Source organism: Hydra viridissima, unplaced genomic scaffold (genome assembly GCF_058129835.1).
Source record: "Hydra viridissima isolate aposymbiotic clone 2 unplaced genomic scaffold, HvirCarnegie_v1 scaffold_10, whole genome shotgun sequence".
Taxonomy (NCBI): domain Eukaryota; kingdom Metazoa; phylum Cnidaria; class Hydrozoa; order Anthoathecata; family Hydridae; genus Hydra; species Hydra viridissima.
The window spans coordinates 4343137-4356204 of NW_028324309.1; the positions used below are offsets into that span (position 1 = coordinate 4343137).

The 13068-nt window shown below is 25.6% G+C and overlaps 1 protein-coding gene across 2 annotated transcripts in view; it reads left to right on the plus strand.

Annotated features, from left to right (window-relative positions):
* Positions 1-211: 211 nt before the first annotated feature.
* The window catches only part of LOC145192734 (E3 ubiquitin-protein ligase rnf213-alpha-like), a 74081-nt gene continuing 61224 nt past the window's right edge, over positions 212-13068 (plus strand). Inside the window, exons 1-7 of one of the 2 annotated variants that reach the window (XM_090101150.1) lie at positions 212-661; positions 911-972; positions 3916-4209; positions 5369-5623; positions 10989-11207; positions 12180-12340; positions 12417-12452. In XM_090101150.1, coding sequence (XP_089957276.1) covers positions 415-661; positions 911-972; positions 3916-4209; positions 5369-5623; positions 10989-11207; positions 12180-12340; positions 12417-12452 — 1274 coding nt within the window. In that variant the 5' untranslated portion in view covers positions 212-414. The remainder of the gene's footprint in view (positions 662-910; positions 973-3915; positions 4210-5368; positions 5624-10988; positions 11208-12179; positions 12341-12416; positions 12453-13068) is intronic. The other variant, XM_090101151.1, reaches the window with a different exon arrangement.

Sequence of the window (13068 nt, forward strand, 5' to 3'; positions counted from 1 at the left end):
TTTTTGCAAATAAAGACTTTATAATTTTTTTTTTAACAGATCCTACATTTATATAGCTTCAAGCAAAAAAATACTTCGGGCCTAGTGTTTATGGTAAAAAAGGTGATTTTTGAAAAGAATGGGATACCCTGAACAGTGTTCAAGTAAACTGCTTTTTGTCTAGGAATTTCTCGGAATTTTATTTTCATCTAACAATCAAATCACGTGGTTTATTTAACGTTTCTAATTCAACGTGAGACGCCTTAAAATTCTTTCCATGCTATTCTTTCTTTTTTTTTCTTGCCAAAAAAACCACTCAAAGAAATTTTAGATGTTTGTTAATTGAAAATTTTAATTTCTATTCATGTAATAACTTTTTTGCTTCGGTGGTGAATCTAGATTGCTGCAGCTTTTGTGATTAAATTTGCAGTAAATATGGGTAAACAGAAAAGCAATAAAAGAGGCAAAAAGCAAAACAAAAAAAAAGACCAAAAGCAAAATGAAAATGAAGGAAAAAATCAAAACACAGGCGATTCTGCTAAGAAGTCATCGAACCAAACAACTGTTACAAATGACAAGGAGAATATAGAAGAAAAAAGGTTTTGTAGTAAATGTAATCAATCCAGAGAAGGAAAATATTGTTCAAGTTGTGGACAGAAACTGACAGAAAATGAAACTGAAGGTGTTTCACTATATAGCTTGTACTTAGAAAGAAAAATGTTAAGATAAACATATGTATATGTATATGTAAAAGTATGTATGTATGTATGTATGTATGTATGTATGTATGTATGTATGTATGTATGTATGTATGTATGTATGTATGTATGTATGTATGTATGTATGTATGTATGTATGTATGTATGTATGTATGTATGTATGTATGTATGTTTATAATGTAATGATGTATGGTATATGATGTTTTTTAAAGGTGAAAATGTTCCAACTTTACCAGAAAGCTGTTCAAATCATAGGGAATTTAGCAACAAAGAGGTTACACTTTTTTCAGTTTTTATGTACGAATCATGATTTTTTATTTAAATCAAAAATAGTAAGTTTCAAATAATTATAAAATATTAATAATGTAAAACTTCTGAAATGTTGCCTTGAATTCAATTTAAATTAGGATGAACTTACATTTTTTTCAGCTTAATATATAAAGCTATGATATATATAGCTCCATATTTTCATCAAAGTTTTTGATCTTTATTGCCAACAAATTGAAAAATATATTCAAGAATTCCTTGTTCCTTTTGAACATCGCAATCTTGAAAAAAGATATTTCTGCAGGTTTATTGGAAAAATTTTCAGCGCCTTGATAAACAGGTTCTTCTGACATTCATTAAACTGTTGGGGCCAAAGTTGTTTTAATTTTTTATGTGCATCTCTTTTTGATAAAAAAATTTGAATTTTCTCCCTCTGATTATTAAAATTTTATAAGGTATGTTTTGTAACTATAGTAACTATAGTAATGTAATTGATTTTTGACTAAAGTACATAATATATCAATATATTTTTATAATTATCTTCATAACACATTTCATAATGAAGTAAGGATCATTCCCACATGAAAATTTATGGCATCAAGTTGAACTTGATAGTATAATGGGCAAGATAAATTTGTTTCCATATATATGACCTATATAAAGGTACTGAAACCATGTGGAATGAGATTAGACAAGAAATCAAACAAGACAATAGAAGGTCTACCAGTTTTTTTTTGTTTTACTTAAAAATCTACTATATTCATCTGATCTTACATCTAGTTATCACTTCTTTTTGTCTCTCAGAAATATTCTTTGGATGATTTAAATTTTAGTTTAAGTAAAGATGATAATTAAATAAACAGCCAATATAAGTAATTAAGTATGTATGTATGTATTAAGTAAAATAAGTATTAGTTTTGATAATTGAAAATAAAAGATTAAAAAAAAAATAACCTTGATACTTTGAATATATTTATTTGATACAAAATGTGTTACTTATATTCTCTAGGTAACTAATGTAATTGTTGTATTATATACTACACTTTAGCACAAAGAAAGTGTAAGTCAGCAGATTTTAGAGCATAAAATTTTATTATTTTGTGATTTTTCATCAAATTATTTATCATCATTAAAATTTGCTTTAAAACTTAGATAATTAGTTAATTATAATAATTGTTGTATTTGTGAACAATCCAAACAATGAAGAAAATTGATAATATAAATTTTAAGGAAATCTGAAGACTAGAGTGTGACCTATCTTAATAATTCCATGTGTAAATTGCATTAAATATATATTTACAAAATGAGTTTAAAGACTGAGCAGCTAAGAAATTACTTTCTTTAATTTATAATAACCTGAGAGCTGAATGTAATATTTTGAAATAAAATGTTATGTGTAAGAAGTAAATACATTAATAAAATGTTATGTGTAAGAAATAAATATATTAATAAGGATTGTTAAAAGATTATAAGATATGTTAAAAGAATAAGATTTTTGTTATGTTCTTTTTAACTAATTTACACAATCATTTCAAACAGTTGTAACAATATCAATCAAAATGAACACAATAAATGATAAAAAAAAAAGATCTTTTTGCCAACTATGATATTTAAGTGCATATAATTAAAAATGAACATTTTAACAAAAATTTAATCATTTAATTTTTCCATTTAATTCCTTGTTTATTATTTACAAGCTTCAAAATTAAAGATAAAGGTCAAAGTATTTAAACATATGTTCAGAAAGGTGTGTTAACAAAATTATTAGGCTTAAACTACAGTATTGTGAAAAATTTAAGAACCACCAAAAAAGCAAAGTCATAATTTACTGTTATTTTTAAATTTTTATTTAAATGAATATTTTTTTTTGGTAAAAAAATAATAATAATAAGTTTTAGAAAATAGACAAACAAAATAAAAAATAATAAAAATGATAAAAACTTTTAAATAAATAAATAAAATGTATTTAAAGTTTTATAGGTATTTTTTATTTAAAAAAATTGTGAAAAAATTAAGAACCACAGAACAAGAAACTGTAATTTTTACCTAATATTTTGTAATTCTACCAATACTGTCATACATTACTGTCCTCCATTTTTGTTTAGACCATTCTTTGACGCTTTGGCAAAGTTCTTTTCGTTTTTTTATATGTTGTTTATTAAGTCGCGGTTTTAGAACAGCTTTTTTCCATAACATATTGTTAGCTAATAGTTTCCTACGCACAAGTGATCCTTGACATCCATTTGAAAGCTTCCATTCCCTTCTTAATTCATGCAACTGCATGGTTTGATTTTTCTTTGCCAACCTGATTAAAAGGCGATCATCATTGGGAGTTGTCTAACGCGATCTTCAAAGATTTCGTCTTTTTAAATCTTTTGATGATTGTTAGCACCAAACTATGTGATCGCTTTATTATTTTTCCAATTTCACAAGCGGATTTACCTTCCTGCTGAAAATGCACCACTTTTATACAATCTTCACAGGTATTAGCTTTTCTGCTCATCAACAGAAAAGACTTTTTTTGTTTGAAATTAAATACTTTTTTTAAAAGTATTAAAAAAATTAATTTTTTTCAAATACTTTTATTGGTTTTTTGGTGATGACTCAGGTCATTAATAAAATATTTAAACAAAAAAAGTAAAAATAAGTTAAAAAAGATGTTTCCGCCGCATTTAGCACAAAAAATTCTTTGTGGTTCTTAACTTAAGAAATATAAAACAAAATCAACACATAATATTTAATCCTTATTTCTATAGGTTCTATTAATTAATTTTCAAAAAAAAAATTTTTTTCTTTTTTCTCATGTTCTGTTTAATATGTTTGAAAAAAAAAGACTTATTTATTATCTTTAGAATAAAAATTAATTAAATTTATTTCAAAAAAATATTTTTTTTTATTTAGTGGTTCTTAACTTTTTCACAATACTGTAGAACTTGTATGGTTCTTCTAGGATGTTTTAAATGATGCTTCTGGAAATAATTCTGAAGATTTGATTGATAATAATATTGTTTCAACTTCTAAAGCAGTTGAAAATGATGAGCACTTTGGTTTACAGGAGAAAAATCTTCCTCAAAATGCAATTGAAAGTAATGAAGATTTAAAGTCAGCTGAAACAGTTGCTTTGAAAACAAGTATGAACGATGGTTCACCTGTTGAAACTATTGACAGTACAGAAAAAAAGTTTCCAGATACTTCAGAAAAAACGTTAAAGATTGTACTGCTTAAAGAATTTAACAATAAAGAGGCAATATATATTTTTTATAATTTGGTTCTTGATTTTATGTGTAAATCTTTGTAAACTTGCAAATTCTCAAGTATAAGTAATTGTTAAATGATTATAAAATATTAATGAAGTAAGACTTCTGATATGTTATCTTGAAACCCTATCTAATCAGCATAAACTAACATTTTTTTAGATCCTGCTCCATGTTTTCATAAATATTTTTGATCCTTTTTGCTCGGGGTTTCTTTTCATACCATCTGTTGCTCAGTTTCTTATATTTCATTAGGGTTTTATAATGTATATGTGAGTTCTCTTTGTTGTTGAATCATGCTAATTTTTTTTAAGTTAATAGTTTAAGTCTTATTTGCAATTGAGTTGTTAATAAAAAATGTGTTACTTATAATATCCAGGTAATTAAACTTATGAGACTTAATTTAGCATAAAAAAAGTATAGATGAACAATTTTTTGAATTTTATTCTTTTAGCTTTAATCAAATTATTTTTTATCATAGAAGTTTGCTTTAAATGTTAAAAAAAGTAGAAGTGATGTATAAACAGTTGATAAGTAAGTCTTCTCAATTTTCATGAAGTAGTTAACGTTACAAGCAAAACAAAAAAAAAAAATTAAACAATGCACTTCAAATAAGAAATGTTGTCAAAGTTCTTGGATTATTAATTTTGAAAGCTTGTGTTTTAATTAGTAGTGCAATAAAGTTTTTCATGTATCAAAAATAAATTTTTGATTAGTTGCCTGCTTTTCACAATACAAATAATAAAAAATATTATTTATATTAAAAATATTTGTCATGGATCTTATCATAATTGTCATAACCTTCTATCAATTGCAGTCTTACTTTTGCATACTCTACAAAGTTTCTTTACAGAATTTTCTTCATTCAATTTTTTTTCATGACTAAAAATATTCTCTAAGTTGTCCATTTCCCTCCAATTTTTTAATTTGAAAGATACTAAGATATTTTTACCAACTACAATATATAAATTACTGTAATTAAAAATAAACATTAAAAAAAATATGATAGCGTGTTTCTATTTCACTCCTTGTTTATCATTTGCAGGCTTCAAAGTAGAAGATATAGGTCAAAGTATTAAAACAAATGATAAGAAAAGTGTGTTAACAAAGTTATGAGTCTTAAACTAAATTTTGTACTGGTTCTTCTAGGATGTTTTAAATGATGTTTCTGGAAATAATTCTGAAGATTCGGTTGGCAATAGTACTGTTCCAGCTTCTAAAGCAGTTAAAAGTGATGAACACTTAAGCTTAACAGAGAAGAATCTTCCACAAAATACAATTAAAAGTAATGAAGATTTAAAGCCAGCTGAAAAAGTTACTTTAAAAACAAGTAAAGATGAGCATTCATCTGTTAAAAATTTTGACAGCACAGAAAAAAAGTTTCCAGATACTTCAGAAAACATGGTAAAAATAGTATTGTATTTTTATTTACTTTGTTTGAGGGATATAAACAATGAATTATTCATGCTATAAATTAAAAAATGTAATAATCATTAAGTTTGGTTGTTCCTCATTAAGTTGAAAGTGAAAACCTCAATCAAAACTTTTGTTATTAATAATACCAAAAAATATATTTTTTGACTCCATGCATTTCAGGTTTTAATGATTTTTAATAATACCAAAAAATATATTTTTTTGACTCCATGCATTTCAGGTTTTAATGATTTTTAATAATACCAAAAAAAATATTTTTTTGACTCCATGCATTTCAGGTTTTAATGATTTTTAATAATACCAAAAAAAATATTTTTTTGACTCCATGCATTTCAGGTTTTAATGATTTTTAATAATACCAAAAAAAATATTTTTTTGACTCCATGCATTTCAGGTTTAAATGATTTTTAATAATACCAAAAAATATATTTTTTTGACTCCATGCATTTCAGGTTTTAATGGTTTTTAATAATACCAAAAAATATATTTTTTTGACTCATTTCAGGTTTTAATGATTTTTGATAAACAAGCTTACATTCATAAAAAAAATTCTAACTCCTTACGGTTTCAGAGATGTTGATAATTTGTGCCATTTATTTTTTAAGCACATTGCCACAAACAATAAACTTTAACTTATGTAATTTTTATGAAATAATAAAAGTTTTTACCAAGGTGTAGAATTCAAAAACAATGACAAAATAAAATAAAAAACATACAAAAAAAAAAACTTCTTTTCAAAAGTTCAATTTTATGATGATGTGACAACTTTAAGTTTTTTGATGCACCTATATGATAAAAAGGATATCTTAAGATGTCTATAAGATATGATTCTGAAGTTTTTTCATAAGGTTCTAAAGTTTTGCATTGAAAGTTTTATAATTAACCCTGTATGGTAGCTAATTTGTTTTTTAACAATGAAAAAAAAAAGCTATATACAGTATGCAATAAAATTATTCATACCCTTAGTATATTACTAAACTTTGTTTTCATACTCTAACCTGCTTATTCTTTATTGTTATGATAAAATAAATGTGTAAAAATGATAAACAATAATTCTGTGTTGATAATTATGATGTTAAGTTATTATTTTTAGTTATACTTAGTATATAAAATTCAAAGTGCAATTTTAAATACAACATAAGTATTCATACATATTGATTTATTTAGTGCTGTAAGTTTATTTTTTAATTATTTTTGCTGGTAAGTTGTTTAATTTTGTTTGTCTGCACTACAGATGTAAAATTTAAAATATTTTAATAACTACTTCTTTTGTTTTATTTCAAAAGTTTTTCAAAATGCCTATGACCTACAAAATTAGTGTTGAGGTATGGCAAATGATTGTTAATGATCATGAAAGAGCCTGCGGGTATAGAAAAACTGCTGAAAAGTATAAAAAAAGTAAGGCAACTGTATAATCAATAATACAAAAATATAAAAAAACTAAAAGTGTGCAAAATAAAGCTGGCTCATCTGTCCACCAAAAACAACATCTAGAGAAGATAATCTTTTTGTAAGAGAAGTAAAGCAAGAGCCTGTTATTTCTGCCAGAGCTATTAAAGAGGAACTATGCATGAATGTTTCTGAAAGAAAAGTACAGTGTAGACTTTGCTCTGCAAGGTTTTATGGATCTGCTGTCACAAAAAAACCTTTCATTTTGAGAAAAAATAAAATAAAACCTCTTGCCTTAGCAAGTAAATACTTTTCAAAGCCAATAAATTCTTGGAAATCAGTTTTATGGTCTGATGGAAGTAAATTTGAACTAAAGAATTCCAAAAAAGAACAAGTCTATGGAAAAGAAAAGGAAAACCCTTGGACAAAAAAACTATAAAAGCAACGATCAAACATGGAGGTGGTAATGTACTTGTTTGAGCCTGTTGTTGCATGACATGCTGAGTTGGTAACTTAGTTCAAATTGAAGAAAAATGAACAGAGCTGGATATGTAAATATTTTACAAACCAACCTTATGCCCTCTGTCAATAAATTAGGATTACCAGATCAACTTGCCTTCCAACAAGACAATGATCCAAAACATACCAGTAAGACTGCCAAAGTATATTTTGAATAAAATGAAGTAGAATTTTTGAGTTGGCCTGCTCAAAGTCCAGATGTCAATCTAATTGAAAACTTGTGGTATTATTTAGGTGAAAAATTTTATAGTTAATTTTGCATGAACCCCTTATTCTATTTACATATTTTTCTTATTATGCTACAAATGTATTAGACCAAGTATTTTTTAATTTCTTGAGTAAAACTTAATATGAATTTCAACCAAAGTTTAGGGGCCCTATAGAACTGAGACATAGTAAATCTGTGGGTTCCAATAAAATTTTAGCCCAACCTGACTCAAACAGGAATAGGAGCCTAGTAAGACAAAGTTTTTTTTGTCCATCCCCAGTTACCTGATTTAGTATAACACAATAGCACTGATTTTATGGGCATTTAAATTTTTAATACCCAACCTAAATAGATGCCTTAAATAAAAAAAATTTAAGTAACTGGCCTCTATCAGTTTTATTGGTGTCCAAACCTGATAAGAAATCCATAATTTAAGAATTTAAAAAAAGTAAAAACAGCTTAAAATTGTTGGCTCTTTAGAAATTAACTGACATAACCACATAATGTGGACTAGAGCTCCAATAAACCTCATAAAACAGAGAGTTGAATAAAATTGCTTTTTTTAATACCTAGGCATTTTTTAGATTCAAAAGTAGTAACTGTTTTAGTGCCGTAGATCTTTGTGGGATGCTTTTTATACAAGAAAAACAAAGGTAAATCAAAAACTAATTTAAGTGGTTGTTAAGTCTACTCATGTGTTTTCAAAAATCATTCCTTTTTTGTTGTGATAGCTGATTTGTATTTAAAAAATAATACCCAAACAGGTACTTAACAATATTTTGGTTTTTTGCTCCTCAATTGTTCATCAGCCATTAACCCTATTGGTTATGATTTTGGATGCTTTGTATAACTGGTATTTACTGTTTCAATCACTGTTTGCGTTTGGTTCCTAAAACACAAAAAAAACATTGCTCATATGATGATATTCTTTACTTTCACAAAGTAAATGATAACAAAAAAAACGTTTATGTTTTTTTTCTTTAAGGATTTTTAATATTCCTGCACCTCATCTACAGTTCTAGTATATAAACTCATATGCAAAAGCATTCGATTCTCTCAAATCTAAAAGAATTGTATTCTAAGTTTAAAAGGAGTAGTCCAGATATAAAGACTTTTTCTAACTTTTGCTCACATAGAACAGGTTAAGTTAATCATTAGTGCAGTTTAACTGTTAAATGATTATGAAGTACTTTTTCATAAGCTTGTTTGCAGTAGAGCTAACATGAGTTGTATTAGCCATAATTACTCTTTGTGTCCAGAGTATGCTATATTAAGGTGTTATTTTGAAAATGAGTTGTATTCTCGTGAAGATATTGATAAAGATAACGATTCTTGTATAGATTACAAACAATGGAAAAAAACAGACCAATCTGAGATCACAAGTAGCTTCATTCATACTCTGAATTAAAAGTTTGTTATACACAAGGGAATGCAATTTTTTCACTAAAACAAAATACAATCAAGATTGCACCCAATAGTAGGTGATTACAAAATAAATAATATTCTCAAATGTAGTTCAAGATCTTTGATGACTTACTGCATGATGTGTATCATGTGATGAAGTTAATGATTGTGCATGTTTCATCTTTGATAGCTTACTGTATCATGTAGATAAGTATTTCATGTGATGAAATTATCAATTGAGCATGTTAAAAACAGTATTTCTTGAAGAATAAAAAGCTGTGCATAACTATTCAGATGGGTGAGTTTGCCAAATCAAAAACTGCACACATTTCATTGATAAATGCCACCACGAACAAGATTTTAATATGAAAGGCAATTAATCCTTCTTTGCAACAAGTGATAGTAAATCACTCTGCTAATACCATCATTGGCAGGACTGTGAAAAGACTTACTTTATTTGTAAGCCTTCAAAGAACAACAAACAACCATATATATGTGACAAATGTAATCTTTAGTTTTTTCAAAAATGAAATCGTAGGAATTATTAATTACTACATATCTAAGAAGTCAAACAAGATGATCCAAAGTGAAATGGAGCAAAGATACACAACTGCAAAAACTTTAGAAGGCACTTGCAGCTTTTAGAATTTGATTCCTTTAATTAACAGAAAAATTGGTGCTAGAGTTTTTTCTGAACAATTAGAATATTCATTTTTTTAAACTTCCAAACTGATGAAAATTCTAAGGGATCCCTATTTTATAAATATGCTAAAGAGTGTTTGTATTTTCGATATATTATAAAAATTTATGAATTCAGACTAGGAAATTAATGTTAAAAACATAAATTTTGAAACAAGTTTCCTGTATCTATGTTAACCCTTGAGGTTATACTATTTGTGCTTCAAGAGATGTGTGTTGGGCTCCATCATCAGAGAGATTGAACACCAAAGCATTGAAGACAACTGGACAAACTTTAAACCAGAGAACTAAATTTTTATTAAACTATTTATGATTGTTAACTCTTATTTTATTTTAATTTTAGTATTTAAAATTTAAAAACTCTTATATTTTTTTCATATTACAGAGTTTATTAGATATAAAACCATAGGAATAATTTCAGAATCTTATCTTTTAGGCAATTTTTTTTGTATGGGACATCGAAAAAAATGTTACATCATTTTGAAATTGAATTTTCAAAGCTTTGATTTTGTAGTGTTTTAATCATAATTATTGAATTATTCCCTCTAAAAAAAAAGTTAGGTACAAATTTACATCACTATTGAACAAATATTACATAAGCTAAAGCTAATTGTGTAACACAATGTGCTTAAAAATTAAATGCAGTTGAAAAAAAAAAGATTAAGAAAGGAATTGTGATAGAGTATCAACATCTCTGAAACCAAAAAATGAAAAGGACTTAGTTACATCTTCTCAACATGAGAAAAAAAACCTATTAAAAAAAGTCTTTCAATAAAAGTTTTTTTTTCTTGTGATTAAACCTTGTGATCTAACCAATTACTTTCATATTTGCTATCTGGTCACTTGATTTAATAAAGAATACTTTTTTATTTGGTATTATGCTTTCTAATATAACTATATTTTTTTATTTTTGGTATAGTTTTATTACTTATATAGAATTGATTAATGTTATTTGTTTGCTCATTGAACAGTTCTAAAAATTGGACTTTTAAATGCAAAGTTATAATTTCCTATATAAATATTTTGATTTTACTACACACAAAAAAATGTGTTTCAAATGCATTAATTTAAACTGCATGCATATACTAATTGGTTGTATTTTTTGTTTTGTTTTAGGAAAAGAAGCTTTCTTTGATTGATGATTCAAAATTGAATAGTAGTTCTTCAAAACCAGTTCCAGAAGATAATGGTAGAGTGTTTGGGAGTAATAACCCATTAGTTAGTTCAGCTCAAATGACATTATCTTATGGAAATACTGAGGAAACAAAACAAAGCAACTCATCCAACAAACAAACATTGTTAGCAAAATCAAAAGACATCTGTGAACACTCTCAAGTAAAAATTTCAAATTCTTTTTATTTAAATTATTTTATTAAAAGTATTTATTTTTTTTTTGCTTTTTTTTTTTATCTCTACTAGTATTTACTTTGAAGGAAAATACTAAATAAATTTAGAAATAAACAATGTAAGCATAGTAAATCTAGTTTTTTGTAATGGTCCCCCTAAAATGAGTAAAGTTTTGACTTTACATTTATCACAAAAATAAGTTACAAAGATTTTGTTTCTGTAGACTTCAATTCATGTTCTTTTAAAAATGATTTAAAATGCTATTTGTTTGGGAGGTTTTAAAGATTAAAATTAAAAGCATTAGTTGAAAAATGTTCATGCTTTAGTTTTTTAAGAAACATTTATTCTGTTTAAACAAGGTATCAAAGGAATTAAAATCAGATAAAATTTAAATTTTAGTTGGTGAGCGAAAAGGCAAAAAACACTGAAATATGTCCCCCCATTAATTCATTTTAGGGGCTAGTTTAGTTAACATTAAAATAGTAACTTAAATATTAGCTTTTGTGATATCAAACAGTCTGTCTAATGCGCAATATTTTCCTCATTTAACACATTCATTGTAAGTTTTTAACACACATGAAAGTTTTCCTTGTATTACTTGATTAGATACATGAGGAAAATTTAATTTATTCTTCCATAAAGTTTGAACTTCTTTCAAAATCAAAGGAATTAAAATTAGTATATTGATAGTATATTATTACTAAATCATAGATAAAATAAATCTATTGATTTTTTTTATCTATGATTTTATGATTTATTGATTTTTTTCTAAAACATCAATAGATTTATTTTATCTATGATTAAACATCTATTGATGTTTTTTTCTAAAATTTTTATATTTATCCTTTTTAATATTGTGTTTTAAATTCCCTACAAAAAAAAAAAAAAATGCTTTAAGAGTTTTTATATAATTTTATATTTTTGTTTTATATTTTTACATTATATTGCATTACTTCATAGAATGGTTTATCAGATAGGAAAAAAGATGCTGCAACAGTAAATCCTAATGCTCTTAGTCAGTCCAAAAATCATTCAGAGAAAAATATAGACAATTCTTATAAAGCTGCTTTAATGAAGAGTGATGCATCTCAAGACCAAAACTTCAACAGACAGCCTGGGCAGTAAGTTATTTTTTTTTTTACTAAATAAAAACCAGTTTTGACATAATAATGCTCTGCTTTCTTTTTTTTTTCATAGTCGTCATCAATACAAAGGATCAAAACCAGAAAGGAGGTATATATATTTAACTGATTTTTATTTATTTTTTATTTTTACTAATTTTTTACTTTTAATAAATTGATTACATTATTTCAAATAAAATTTGAATATTTTTTAAATGCATTAACTTTGTCAATAATTTCTAATATTTACTTGTCACCTTTTTCATTTTACATATTTTTAAAACTTGAGCATATATCTTCATAAATACATACATACATACATACATACATACATACATACATACATACATACATACATACATACATACATACATACATACATACATACATACATACATACATACATACATACATACATACATACATACATACATACATACATACATACACACATACATACATACATAATTTTTTCTTAAAAATATGAAGGAATTATTAAATTAAAAAAATCAAGTTTATAGTTTGTAAAATATCTCAAACAAAAATATCTCAAAATAATTAAATAAAATATGATAGAAGAAAAAAAGATTAATACTTCGTATGTCTGCCTTTTGCATTAATCGCAAAAGCGATTCTCCTGTGATTTGATTTGTATAAATTTGTAATGAAATTTTGGTGGAAAACTGGCGCACTCCCTTTTAATGTTTAGAAATATTCTTCAATGTTTC